Genomic DNA, 13,743 nt, shown 5'->3' on the forward strand with positions numbered 1-13,743 from the left:
GTTGGGAAAAAAGCACTTAGGTACTGAGTAGACTGATACCCCATTTCATTGATCCCCAATCCTTAGATAAGGCTGTACAGTGCAAAATGATTGTCAGTACACACAATAGGCTGACTGGGCAGGTGATTTCCCTGTCAACGTCCCTGATAAGAGCTATTTGCTTAAACTCTTCACATTTGTGTTCTGTGGGTGTCACCGAGTAGACATATACCCCATTCCAACCTTGTTTAACATTATCTAGTCTAAATATGTCATGATTCCACCAATTGTAATGTTCTGCGTAATTTTCATAGAGACTTTTATTTTGAAGGCCAACCGCAAAGGTCATTATTGTGTCTATCTTCACAACACGTAACCGGTCCGGTAAAGCCTCACGTGCCAGAGGAAGTTATCTGGCTGCTTATAACGTTAGCTTTGGGCAACATGGTTAAGTAGCTAGCTGGCTCGTTATTTTCATGAACTGAAAGTGTCTCCCGAACTAATTCTTACATGGAATCCTAAATCAATGTTAAGAATAATGAAAATGACTGCATTGTTTTCAGGCTGGTTGCATTGGCGCTAGCTAGGTGCCAAGCTAAAGATAGGGTGCTACTGCAGAAGTTGCAAATAACATGTATCAAAGATATTTGCACAAATTTTTGATCTTGCTTGTTTGATCCTGATCTTATTTTAAATGCTCACACAGACGTTTTCCCATTCGGTAGAACAAATACAGCCATATTACCAACGCGGTATTGTAAACACATCGTGGCCGGGTGTTTGCAGACTTATTTTTTTGTACAGCTTTGAAAGTGCTATTGATCGCAGTGGTGGTGCTTGGCTTGTTAAGTGCAAATTCAGCACACAACATAATTCTATAAAAATAACTGTTTTTTAAAGTGTATCGTTTTCGACACGCAGACCCAAACGGCGCTCCATACTATGTAGTACCTTGCGCCTCCCATAGTCTGTTCTGGACAGACTGCTATAGACTGATTGGTATATACAAATATAGACGGGTATAGGTTGGTATATACCGATATACACTGGTACTGACTGACTGGTATAGCCTAATATTGCCTGAAGTAGACTGATAGACTAGTATATTCCATATATAGACTAATATAAACTGGTATAGAGTAGGATAGACTGGTATAGACTAGCATAGATCTAGGGAGGCAACATGATTCATAACTCCCCTGTATGTTCACCTTCCCCCTGGCTAACAGACCACACTCACTAGAACCATTTATATAGAGCTCAGACAGGAAAAAATAACCACTTTGAATATCTTCAGAATGACAACATTGGAAGAAAGTTTACAGAAACAAAACCTTTATTTCAACAAATAGATTTCAAAAAGAGTGTGATTTTAGATGTTTTTTCTCTTCCTCTCTCTGGTTACTTGTGGTTTCCCTCTATGATGGAGTCGACAGTAAAGCCCTGTCCCTGGTCTTGTCCGTCACACTCAGTCTTCCCCTCAGAGCTGTTGACCAGGGAGCTGATGGACAGACAGGATAGACCGTCATGGCCGTTAGCGCCTCCACTGACTGGGGAGAAGGCTGCAGGGAGACACAGACAGGTGGGTTAGAAACAGCATGATCATTACACAGGTGCACCTTGTGCTGGGGACAATAAAAGGCAATGTGCAGTTTTGTCACAACACAATGCCACAGATGTCTGTATTTTTGAGGGAGCGTGATATTGGAATGCTGACTCCAGGAATGTCCACCAGAGCTGTTGCCAGAGAATTGAATGTTCATTTTTGTACCATAAGCTGCATCCAACGTCGTTTTAGAGAGTACCTCCATCCGGCCTCACAACCGCAGACCACGTGTATGGCGTGGTGTGGGCGAGTGGTGAACATGGTGGCGGTGGGGTTATGGTATGGGTAGGCCTAAGCTACGGACAACAAGTACTATTGCATTTTATTGACGGCAATGTCTCGACCTCTGAATGACTCTCTCTCTCTCTCTCTCTCTCTCTCTCTACATCACCTGCTGTCTCGACCTCTGAATGACTCTCTCTCTCTCTCTCTCTACATCACCTGCTGTCTCGACCTCTGAATGACTCTCTCTCTCTCTCTACATCACCTGCTGTCTCAACCTCTGAATGACTCTCTCTCTCTACATCACCTGCTGTCTCGACCTCTGAATGACTCTCTCTCTCTCTCTCTACATCACCTGCTGTCTCGACCTCTGAATGACTCTCTCTCTCTCTCTCTCTCTACATCACCTGCTGTCTAGTCCTCTGAATGACTCTCTCTCTCTACCTCACCTGCTGTCTAGTCCTCTGAATGACTCTCTCTCTCTCTACCTCACCTGCTGTCTCGGCCTCTGAATGACTCTCTCCCTCTCTCTCTCTACCACACCTGCTGTCTCAACCTCTGGATGACTCTCTCTCTACCACACCTGCTGTCTCAACCTCTGAATGATCGATTATGAAAAGCCAGCTGACATTTACTCCTGAGGTGCTGACCTGTTGCACCCTCTACACCCACTGTGATTATTATTTGACCCTGCTGGTCTTCTATGAAGGTTTGAACATCTCGGGGGAACAATCTGGCCTTAATGGCCATGATGTACTCTTATAATCTCCACCCGGCATATTTACAAAAAATTAAAAACAGAAATATCTTATTTACATAAGTAAGAGATTCGAAATTGAGCCCAGGTGTATCCTGTTTCATTTGACCCTCCTTGAGATGTTTCTACAACTTGGAGACCACCTGTGGTAAATTAAATTGATTGAACATGATTTGGAAAAGCACACACCTGTCTATATAAGGTCCCACAGTTGACAGTGCGTGTCAGAGCAAAAACCAAGCCATGAGGTCGAAGGAATTGTCCGTAGAGCTCCCGAGACAGGATTGTGTGGACGCACAGATCTGGGGAAGGGTACCAAAAAAAATCTGCAGCATTGAAGGTCCCCAAGAACACAGTGGCCTCCATCATTCTTAAATGGAAGAAGTATGGCAATACCAAGACTCTTCCTAGAGCTGGCCGCCCGGCCAAACTGAGCAATCGGGGAGAAGGGCCTTGGTCAGGGAGGTGACAAAGAACTCGATGGTCACTCTGAAAGACCTTCAGAGTTCCTCTGTGGAGATGAGAGAACCTTCCTGAAGGACAATAATCTCTGCAGCACTCCACCAATCAGGCCTTTATGGTAGAGTGGCCAGACAGTAGCCACTCCTCAGTAACAAGGCACATGACAGCCCACTTGGAGTTTGCCAAAAGGCACCTAAAGGACTCTCAGACCATGAGAAACAATATTCTCTGGTCTGATGAAACTAAGATTGAACTCTTTGGCCTGAATGCCCGGTGTCACATCTGAAGGAAACCTGACACCATCCCTACGGTGAAGCATAGTGGTGGCAACATCATGCTGTGGGGATGTTTTTCAGCGGCAGGGACATGAAGACTAGTCAGGATTGAGGTAAAGATGAACGGAGCAAAGTACAGAGATCCTTGATGAAAACCTGCTCCAAAGCACTCAGGACCTCAGATTGGGGCAAAGGTTCACCTTCCAACACAACAATGACCCTAAGCACACAGCCAAGACAAAGAAGGAGTGGCTTGGGGATATCCTTGAGTGGCCCAGCCAGAGCTCGCACTTGAACCCGATCAAACATCTCTGGAGAGACCTGAAAATAGCTGTGCAGCGATGCTCCCCATCCAACCTGACAGAGCTTGAGAGGATCTGCAGAGAAGAATGGGAGAAACTCCCCAAATACAGGTATGCCAAGCTTGTAGCGTCATACCCAAGAAGACTCGAGGCTGTAATCGCTGCCAAAAGTGTTTCAACAAAGTACTAAGTAAAGGGTCTAAATACTTATGTGAATATGATATTCGTTTTTTTTTGTGTAAAAATGTAAAAATGTGTTTTTGCGTTGTCATTATGGGGTTTTGTATGTAGATTGATAAGGGGAAAAAAGTATTTGATCCATTTTAGAATAAGGCTGTTAAGTGACACATTGTGGAAGAAGTGGAGGGCTCTGAATGTTTTACACTGTACACAACTGAAACTGAGAGGTTGTAATCTGGATAAGGGGATATAGGCGGAGCCATTCTTACTAATCTACTGGAAAACCAGTTTGGGGTTAAGTATAACCTTTGTATGACTGATGCGTTTCGAGGTTTAATGCTTTAATATTTAATCATTTTAGCCCCCTGAACAAATCATCCCGATATAAATAAGCACATTTTATTTGTCAGGCTTGCTCTTCCAAATAAAGTGAAATATTTTTTGCTCAAATCATTTAAAAGAAAGATACTTTTGGTGTAGGCAGGGTCATAAATAAATAGGTACACTTGAATATGATTAAAGAACTAGGTCAGGATATTTAACCTCCTCCATGTATATCTCACTAGGTCAGGATATTAAACCTCCTCCATGTATATCTCACTAGGTAAGGATATTAAACCTCCTCCATGTATATCTCACTAGGTAAGGATATTAAACCTCCTCCATGTATATCTCACTAGGTAAGGATATTAAACCTCCATGTATATCTCACTAGGTAAGGATATTAAACCTCCTCCATGTATATCTCACTAGGTAAGGATATTAAACCTCCATGTATATCTCACTAGGTCAGGATATTAAACCTCCTCCATGTATATCTCACTAGGTAAGGATATTAAACCTCCATGTATATCTCACTAGGTAAGGATATTAAACCTCCATGTATATCTCACTAGGTCAGGATATTAAACCTCCTCCATGTATATCTCCCTAGGTCAGGATATTAAACCTCCATGTAGATCTCACTAGGTCAGGGTATTAAACCTCCATGTATATCTCACTAGGTCAGGATATTAAACCTCCTCCATGTATATCTCACTAGGTCAGGATATTAAACCTCCATGTATATCTCACTAGGTCAGGATATTAAACCTCCTCCATGTATATCTCACTAGGTCAGGATATTAAACCTCCTCCATGTATATCTCACTAGGTCAGGATATTAAACCTCCTCCATGTATATCTCACTAGGTCAGGATATTAAACCTCCATGTATATCTCACTAGGTAAGGATATTAAACCTCCATGTATATCTCACTAGGTAAGGATATTAAACCTCCATGTATATCTCACTAGGTAAGGATATTAAACCTCCTCCATGTATATCTCACTAGGTAAGGATATTAAACCTCCATGTATATCTCACTAGGTCAGGATATTAAACCTCCTCCATGTATATCTCACTAGGTAAGGATATTAAACCTCCATGTATATCTCACTAGGTAAGGATATTAAACCTCCATGTATATCTCACTAGGTCAGGATATTAAACCTCCTCCATGTATATCTCCCTAGGTCAGGATATTAAACCTACATGTAGATCTCACTAGGTCAGGGTATTAAACCTCCATGTATATCTCACTAGGTCAGGATATTAAACCTCCTCCATGTATATCTCACTAGGTCAGGATATTAAACCTCCTCCATGTATATCTCACTAGGTCAGGATATTAAACCTCCTCCATGTATATCTCACTAGGTCAGGATATTAAACCTCCTCCATGTATATCTCACTAGGTCAGGATATTAAACCTCCTCCATGTATATCTCACTAGGTCAGGATATTAAACCTCCTACATGTACAGGTATATCTCACTAGGTCAGGATATTAAACCTCCTCCATGTATATCTCACTAGGTCAGGATATTAAACCTCCTCCATGTATATCTCACTAGGTCAGGATATTAAACCTCCTCCATGTATATCTCACTAGGTCAGGATATTAAACCTCCTCCATGTATATCTCACTAGGTCAGGATATTAAACCTCCTCCATGTATATCTCACTAGGTCAGGATATTAAACCTCCATGTATATCTCACTAGGTCAGGATATTAAACCTCCTCCGTGTATATCTCACTAGGTCAGGATATTAAACCTCCTCCATGTATATCTCACTAGGTCAGGATATTAAACCTCCTCCATGTATATCTCACTAGGTCAGGATATTAAACCTCCTCCATGTATATCTCACTAGGTCAGGATATTAAACCTCCTCCATGTATATCTCACTAGGTCAGGATATTAAACCTCCTACATGTACAGGTATATCTCACTAGGTCAGGATATTAAACCTCCTCCATGTATATCTCACTAGGTCAGGATATTAAACCTCCATGTATATCTCACTAGGTCAGGATATTAAACCTCCTCCGTGTATATCTCACTAGGTCAGGATATTAAACCTCCTCCATGTATATCTCACTAGGTCAGGATATTAAACCTCCTCCATGTATATCTCACTAGGTCAGGATATTAAACCTCCTCCATGTATATCTCACTAGGTCAGGATATTAAACCTCCTCCATGTATATCTCACTAGGTCAGGATATTAAACCTCCTCCATGTATATCTCCCTAGGTCAGGATATTAAACCTCCTCCATGTATATCTCACTAGGTCAGGATATTAAACCTCCTCCATGTATATCTCACTAGGTCAGGATATTAAACCTCCTACATGTACAGGTATATCTCACTAGGTCAGGATATTAAACCTCCTCCATGTATATCTCACTAGGTCAGGATATTAAACCTCCTCCATGTATATCTCACTAGGTCAGGATATTAAACCTCCTCCATGTATATCTCACTAGGTCAGGATATTAAACCTCCTCCATGTATATCTCACTAGGTCAGGATATTAAACCTCCTACATGTATATCTCACTAGGTCAGGATATTAAACCTCTATGTATATCTCACTAGGTCAGGATATTAAACCTCCTCCATGTATATCTCACTAGGTCAGGATATTAAACCTCCTCCATGTATATCTCACTAGGTCAGGATATTAAACCTCCATGTATATCTCACTAGGTCAGGATATTAAACCTCCTCCATGTATATCTCACTAGGTCAGGATATTAAACCTCCTCCATGTATATCTCACTAGGTCAGGATATTAAACCTCCATGTATATCTCACTAGGTCAGTATATTAAACCTCCATGTATATCTCACTAGGTCAGGATATTAAACCTCCTCCATGTATATCTCACTAGGTCAGGATATTAAACCTCCTCCATGGATATCTCACTAGGTCAGGGGGTATTAAACCTCCTCCACGTATATCTCACTAGGTCAGGATATTAAACCTCCTCCATGTATATCTCACTAGGTCAGGATATTAAACCTCCATGTACATCTCACTAGGTCAGGATATTAAACCTTCTCCGTGTATATCTCACTAGGTCAGGATATTAAACCTCCTCCATGTATATCTCACTAGGTCAGGATATTAAACCTCCTCCATGTATATCTCATTAGGTCAGGGTATTAAACCTCCATGTACATCTCACTAGGTCAGGGTATTAAACCTCCATGTATATCTCACTAGGTAAGGATATTAAACCTCCTCCATGTATATCTCACTAGGTAAGGATATTAAACCTCCATGTATATCTCACTAGGTCAGGATATTAAACCTCCTCCATGTATATCTCACTAGGTAAGGATATTAAACCTCCATGTATATCTCACTAGGTAAGGATATTAAACCTCCATGTATATCTCACTAGGTCAGGATATTAAACCTCCTCCATGTATATCTCCCTAGGTCAGGATATTAAACCTCCATGTAGATCTCACTAGGTCAGGGTATTAAACCTCCATGTATATCTCACTAGGTCAGGATATTAAACCTCCTCCATGTATATCTCACTAGGTCAGGATATTAAACCTCCATGTATATCTCACTAGGTCAGGATATTAAACCTCCTCCATGTATATCTCACTAGGTCAGGATATTAAACCTCCTCCATGTATATCTCACTAGGTCAGGATATTAAACCTCCTCCATGTATATCTCACTAGGTCAGGATATTAAACCTCCTCCATGTATATCTCACTAGGTCAGGATATTAAACCTCCATGTACATCTCACTAGGTCAGGATATTAAACCTCCTCCGTGTATATCTCACTAGGTCAGGATATTAAACCTCCTCCATGTATATCTCACTAGGTCAGGATATTAAACCTCCTCCATGTATATCTCATTAGGTCAGGGTATTAAACCTCCATGTACATCTCACTAGGTCAGGGTATTAAACCTCCATGTATATCTCACTAGGTAAGGATATTAAACCTCCTCCATGTATATCTCACTAGGTAAGGATATTAAACCTCCATGTATATCTCACTAGGTCAGGATATTAAACCTCCTCCATGTATATCTCACTAGGTAAGGATATTAAACCTCCATGTATATCTCACTAGGTAAGGATATTAAACCTCCATGTATATCTCACTAGGTCAGGGTATTAAACCTCCATGTATATCTCACTAGGTCAGGATATTAAACCTCCTCCATGTATATCTCCCTAGTTCAGGATATTAAACCTCCATGTAGATCTCACTAGGTCAGGGTATTAAACCTCCATGTATATCTCACTAGGTCAGGATATTAAACCTCCTCCATGTATATCTCACTAGGTCAGGATATTAAACCTCCATGTATATCTCACTAGGTCAGGATATTAAACCTCCTCCATGTATATCTCACTAGGTCAGGATATTAAACCTCCTCCATGTATATCTCACTAGGTCAGGATATTAAACCTCCTCCATGTATATCTCACTAGGTCAGGATATTAAACCTCCATGTATATCTCACTAGGTAAGGATATTAAACCTCCATGTATATCTCACTAGGTAAGGATATTAAACCTCCATGTATATCTCACTAGGTAAGGATATTAAACCTCCTCCATGTATATCTCACTAGGTAAGGATATTAAACCTCCATGTATATCTCACTAGGTCAGGATATTAAACCTCCTCCATGTATATCTCACTAGGTAAGGATATTAAACCTCCATGTATATCTCACTAGGTAAGGATATTAAACCTCCATGTATATCTCACTAGGTCAGGATATTAAACCTCCTCCATGTATATCTCCCTAGGTCAGGATATTAAACCTCCATGTAGATCTCACTAGGTCAGGGTATTAAACCTCCATGTATATCTCACTAGGTCAGGATAGTAAACCTCCTCCATGTATATCTCACTAGGTCAGGATATTAAACCTCCTCCATGTATATCTCACTAGGTCAGGATATTAAACCTCCTCCATGTATATCTCACTAGGTCAGGATATTAAACCTCCTCCATGTATATCTCACTAGGTCAGGATATTAAACCTCCTCCATGTATATCTCACTAGGTCAGGATATTAAACCTCCATGTATATCTCACTAGGTCAGGATATTAAACCTCCTCCATGTATATCTCACTAGGTAAGGATATTAAACCTCCATGTATATCTCACTAGGTAAGGATATTAAACCTCCATGTATATCTCACTAGGTCAGGATATTAAACCTCCTCCATGTATATCTCCCTAGGTCAGGATATTAAACCTCCATGTAGATCTCACTAGGTCAGGGTATTAAACCTCCATGTATATCTCACTAGGTCAGGATAGTAAACCTCCTCCATGTATATCTCACTAGGTCAGGATATTAAACCTCCATGTATATCTCACTAGGTCAGGATATTAAACCTCCTCCATGTATATCTCACTAGGTCAGGATATTAAACCTCCTCCATGTATATCTCACTAGGTCAGGATATTAAACCTCCTACATGTACAGGTATATCTCACTAGGTCAGGATATTAAACCTCCTCCGTGTATATCTCACTAGGTCAGGATATTAAACCTCCTCCATGTATATCTCACTAGGTCAGGATATTAAACCTCCTCCATGTATATCTCACTAGGTCAGGATATTAAACCTCCTCCATGTATATCTCACTAGGTCAGGATATTAAACCTCCTCCATGTATATCTCACTAGGTCAGGATATTAAACCTCCTCCATGTATATCTCACTAGGTCAGGATATTAAACCTCCTCCATGTATATCTCACTAGGTAAGGATATTAAACCTCCATGTATATCTCACTAGGTCAGGATATTAAACCTCCTCCATGTATATCTCACTAGGTCAGGATATTAAACCTCCTCCATGTATATCTCACTAGGTCAGGATATTAAACCTCCTCCATGTATATCTCACTAGGTCAGGATATTAAACCTCCTCCATGTATATCTCACTAGGTCAGGATATTAAACCTCCTACATGTATATCTCACTAGGTCAGGATATTAAACCTCTATGTATATCTCACTAGGTCAGGATATTAAACCTCCTCCATGTATATCTCACTAGGTCAGGATATTAAACCTCCTCCATGTATATCTCACTAGGTAAGGATATTAAACCTCCTCCATGTATATCTCACTAGGTCAGGATATTAAACCTCTATGTATATCTCACTAGGTCAGGGGGTATTAAACCTCCTCCATGTATATCTCACTAGGTAAGGATATTAAACCTCCTACATGTATATCTCACTAGGTCAGGATATTAAACCTCTATGTATATCTCACTAGGTCAGGGGGTATTAAACCTCCTCCATGTATATCTCACTAGGTCAGGATATTAAACCTCCTCCATGTATATCTCACTAGGTCAGGATATTAAACCTCCTCCATGTATATCTCACTAGGTCAGGATATTAAACCTCCATGTATATCTCACTAGGTCAGTATATTAAACCTCCATGTATATCTCACTAGGTCAGGATATTAAACCTCCTCCATGTATATCTCACTAGGTCAGGATATTAAACCTCCTCCATGGATATCTCACTAGGTCAGGGGGTATTAAACCTCCTCCACGTATATCTCACTAGGTCAGGATATTAAACCTCCTCCATGTATATCTCACTAGGTCAGGATATTAAACCTCCATGTACATCTCACTAGGTCAGGATATTAAACCTCCTCCGTGTATATCTCACTAGGTCAGGATATTAAACCTCCTCCATGTATATCTCACTAGGTCAGGATATTAAACCTCCTCCATGTATATCTCACTAGGTCAGGATATTAAACCTCCTACATGTACAGGTATATCTCACTAGGTCAGGATATTAAACCTCCTCCATGTATATCTCACTAGGTAAGGATATTAAACCTCCTCCATGTATATCTCACTAGGTCAGGATATTAAACCTCCTCCATGTATATCTCACTAGGTCAGGATATTAAACCTCCTCCATGTATATCTCACTAGGTCAGGATATTAAACCTCCTCCATGTATATCTCACTAGGTCAGGATATTAAACCTCCTCCATGTATATCTCACTAGGTAAGGATATTAAACCTCCATGTATATCTCACTAGGTAAGGATATTAAACCTCCATGTATATCTCACTAGGTCAGGATATTAAACCTCCTCCATGTATATCTCCCTAGGTCAGGATATTAAACCTCCATGTAGATCTCACTAGGTCAGGGTATTAAACCTCCATGTATATCTCACTAGGTCAGGATATTAAACCTCCTCCATGTATATCTCACTAGGTCAGGATATTAAACCTCCTCCATGTATATCTCACTAGGTCAGGATATTAAACCTCCTCCATGTATATCTCACTAGGTCAGGATATTAAACCTCCTCCATGTATATCTCACTAGGTCAGGATATTAAACCTCCTCCATGTATATCTCACTAGGTCAGGATATTAAACCTCCATGTATATCTCACTAGGTCAGGATATTAAACCTCCTCCGTGTATATCTCACTAGGTCAGGATATTAAACCTCCTCCATGTATATCTCACTAGGTCAGGATATTAAACCTCCTCCATGTATATCTCACTAGGTCAGGATATTAAACCTCCTACATGTATATCTCACTAGGTCAGGATATTAAACCTCCATGTATATCTCACTAGGTCAGGATATTAAACCTCCTCCGTGTATATCTCACTAGGTCAGGATATTAAACCTCCTCCATGTATATCTCACTAGGTCAGGATATTAAACCTCCTCCATGTATATCTCACTAGGTCAGGATATTAAACCTCCTCCATGGATATCTCACTAGGTCAGGGGGTATTAAACCTCCTCCACGTATATCTCACTAGGTCAGGATATTAAACCTCCTCCATGTATATCTCACTAGGTCAGGATATTAAACCTCCATGTACATCTCACTAGGTCAGGATATTAAACCTCCTCCGTGTATATCTCACTAGGTCAGGATATTAAACCTCCTCCATGTATATCTCACTAGGTCAGGATATTAAACCTCCTCCATGTATATCTCACTAGGTCAGGATATTAAACCTCCTACATGTACAGGTATATCTCACTAGGTCAGGATATTAAACCTCCTCCATGTATATCTCACTAGGTCAGGATATTAAACCTCCTCCATGTATATCTCACTAGGTAAGGATATTAAACCTCCATGTATATCTCACTAGGTAAGGATATTAAACCTCCATGTATATCTCACTAGGTCAGGATATTAAACCTCCTCCATGTATATCTCCCTAGGTCAGGATATTAAACCTCCATGTATATCTCACTAGGTCAGGGTATTAAACCTCCATGTATATCTCACTAGGTCAGGATATTAAACCTCCTCCATGTATATCTCACTAGGTCAGGATATTAAACCTCCTCCATGTATATCTCACTAGGTCAGGATATTAAACCTCCTCCATGTATATCTCACTAGGTCAGGATATTAAACCTCCTCCATGTATATCTCACTAGGTCAGGATATTAAACCTCCTCCATGTATATCTCACTAGGTCAGGATATTAAACCTCCTCCATGTATATCTCACTAGGTCAGGATATTAAACCTCCTACATGTACAGGTATATCTCACTAGGTCAGGATATTAAACCTCCTCCATGTATATCTCACTAGGTCAGGATATTAAACCTCCATGTATATCTCACTAGGTCAGGATATTAAACCTCCTCCATGTATATCTCACTAGGTCAGGATATTAAACCTCCTCCATGTATATCTCACTAGGTCAGGATATTAAACCTCCTCCATGTATATCTCACTAGGTCAGGATATTAAACCTCCTCCATGTATATCTCACTAGGTCAGGATATTAAACCTCCTCCATGTATATCTCACTAGGTCAGGATATTAAACCTCCTACATGTACAGGTATATCTCACTAGGTCAGGATATTAAACCTCCTCCATGTATATCTCACTAGGTCAGGATATTAAACCTCCTCCATGTATATCTCACTAGGTCAGGATATTAAACCTCCTCCATGTATATCTCACTAGGTCAGGATATTAAACCTCCTCCATGTATATCTCACTAGGTCAGGATATTAAACCTCCATGTATATCTCACTAGGTCAGGATATTAAACCTCCTCCATGTATATCTCACTAGGTCAGGATATTAAACCTCCATGTATATCTCACTAGGTCAGGATATTAAACCTCCTCCATGTATATCTCACTAGGTCAGGATATTAAACCTCCTCCATGTATATCTCACTAGGTCAGGATATTAAACCTCCATGTATATCTCACTAGGTCAGTATATTAAACCTCCATGTATATCTCACTAGGTCAGGATATTAAACCTCCTCCATGTATATCTCACTAGGTCAGGATATTAAACCTCCTCCATGGATATCTCACTAGGTCAGGGGGTATTAAACCTCCTCCACGTATATCTCACTAGGTCAGGATATTAAACCTCCTCCATGTATATCTCACTAGGTCAGGATATTAAACCTCCATGTACATCTCACTAGGTCAGGATATTAAACCTCCTCCGTGTATATCTCACTAGGTCAGGATATTAAACCTCCTCCATGTATATCTCACTAGGTCAGGATATTAAACCTCCTCCATGTATATCTCATTAGGTCAGGGTATTAAACCTCCTCCATGTATAT

The 13,743-nt window shown here is 40.4% G+C and overlaps 1 protein-coding gene across 1 annotated transcript in view; it reads right to left on the reverse strand.

The window, feature by feature from the left end:
* Positions 1 to 1,301: 1,301 nt before the first annotated feature.
* The window catches only part of dmrt1 (doublesex and mab-3 related transcription factor 1), a 78,118-nt gene continuing 65,676 nt past the window's right edge, over positions 1,302 to 13,743 (reverse strand). The window contains 1 exon segment of the mRNA NM_001124269.1: positions 1,302 to 1,541. Within this exon segment, the coding sequence (NP_001117741.1) occupies positions 1,381 to 1,541 (161 nt within the window). The 3' untranslated portion in view covers positions 1,302 to 1,380.

Source organism: Oncorhynchus mykiss, chromosome 6, assembly GCF_013265735.2.
Source record: "Oncorhynchus mykiss isolate Arlee chromosome 6, USDA_OmykA_1.1, whole genome shotgun sequence".
Taxonomy (NCBI): domain Eukaryota; kingdom Metazoa; phylum Chordata; class Actinopteri; order Salmoniformes; family Salmonidae; genus Oncorhynchus; species Oncorhynchus mykiss.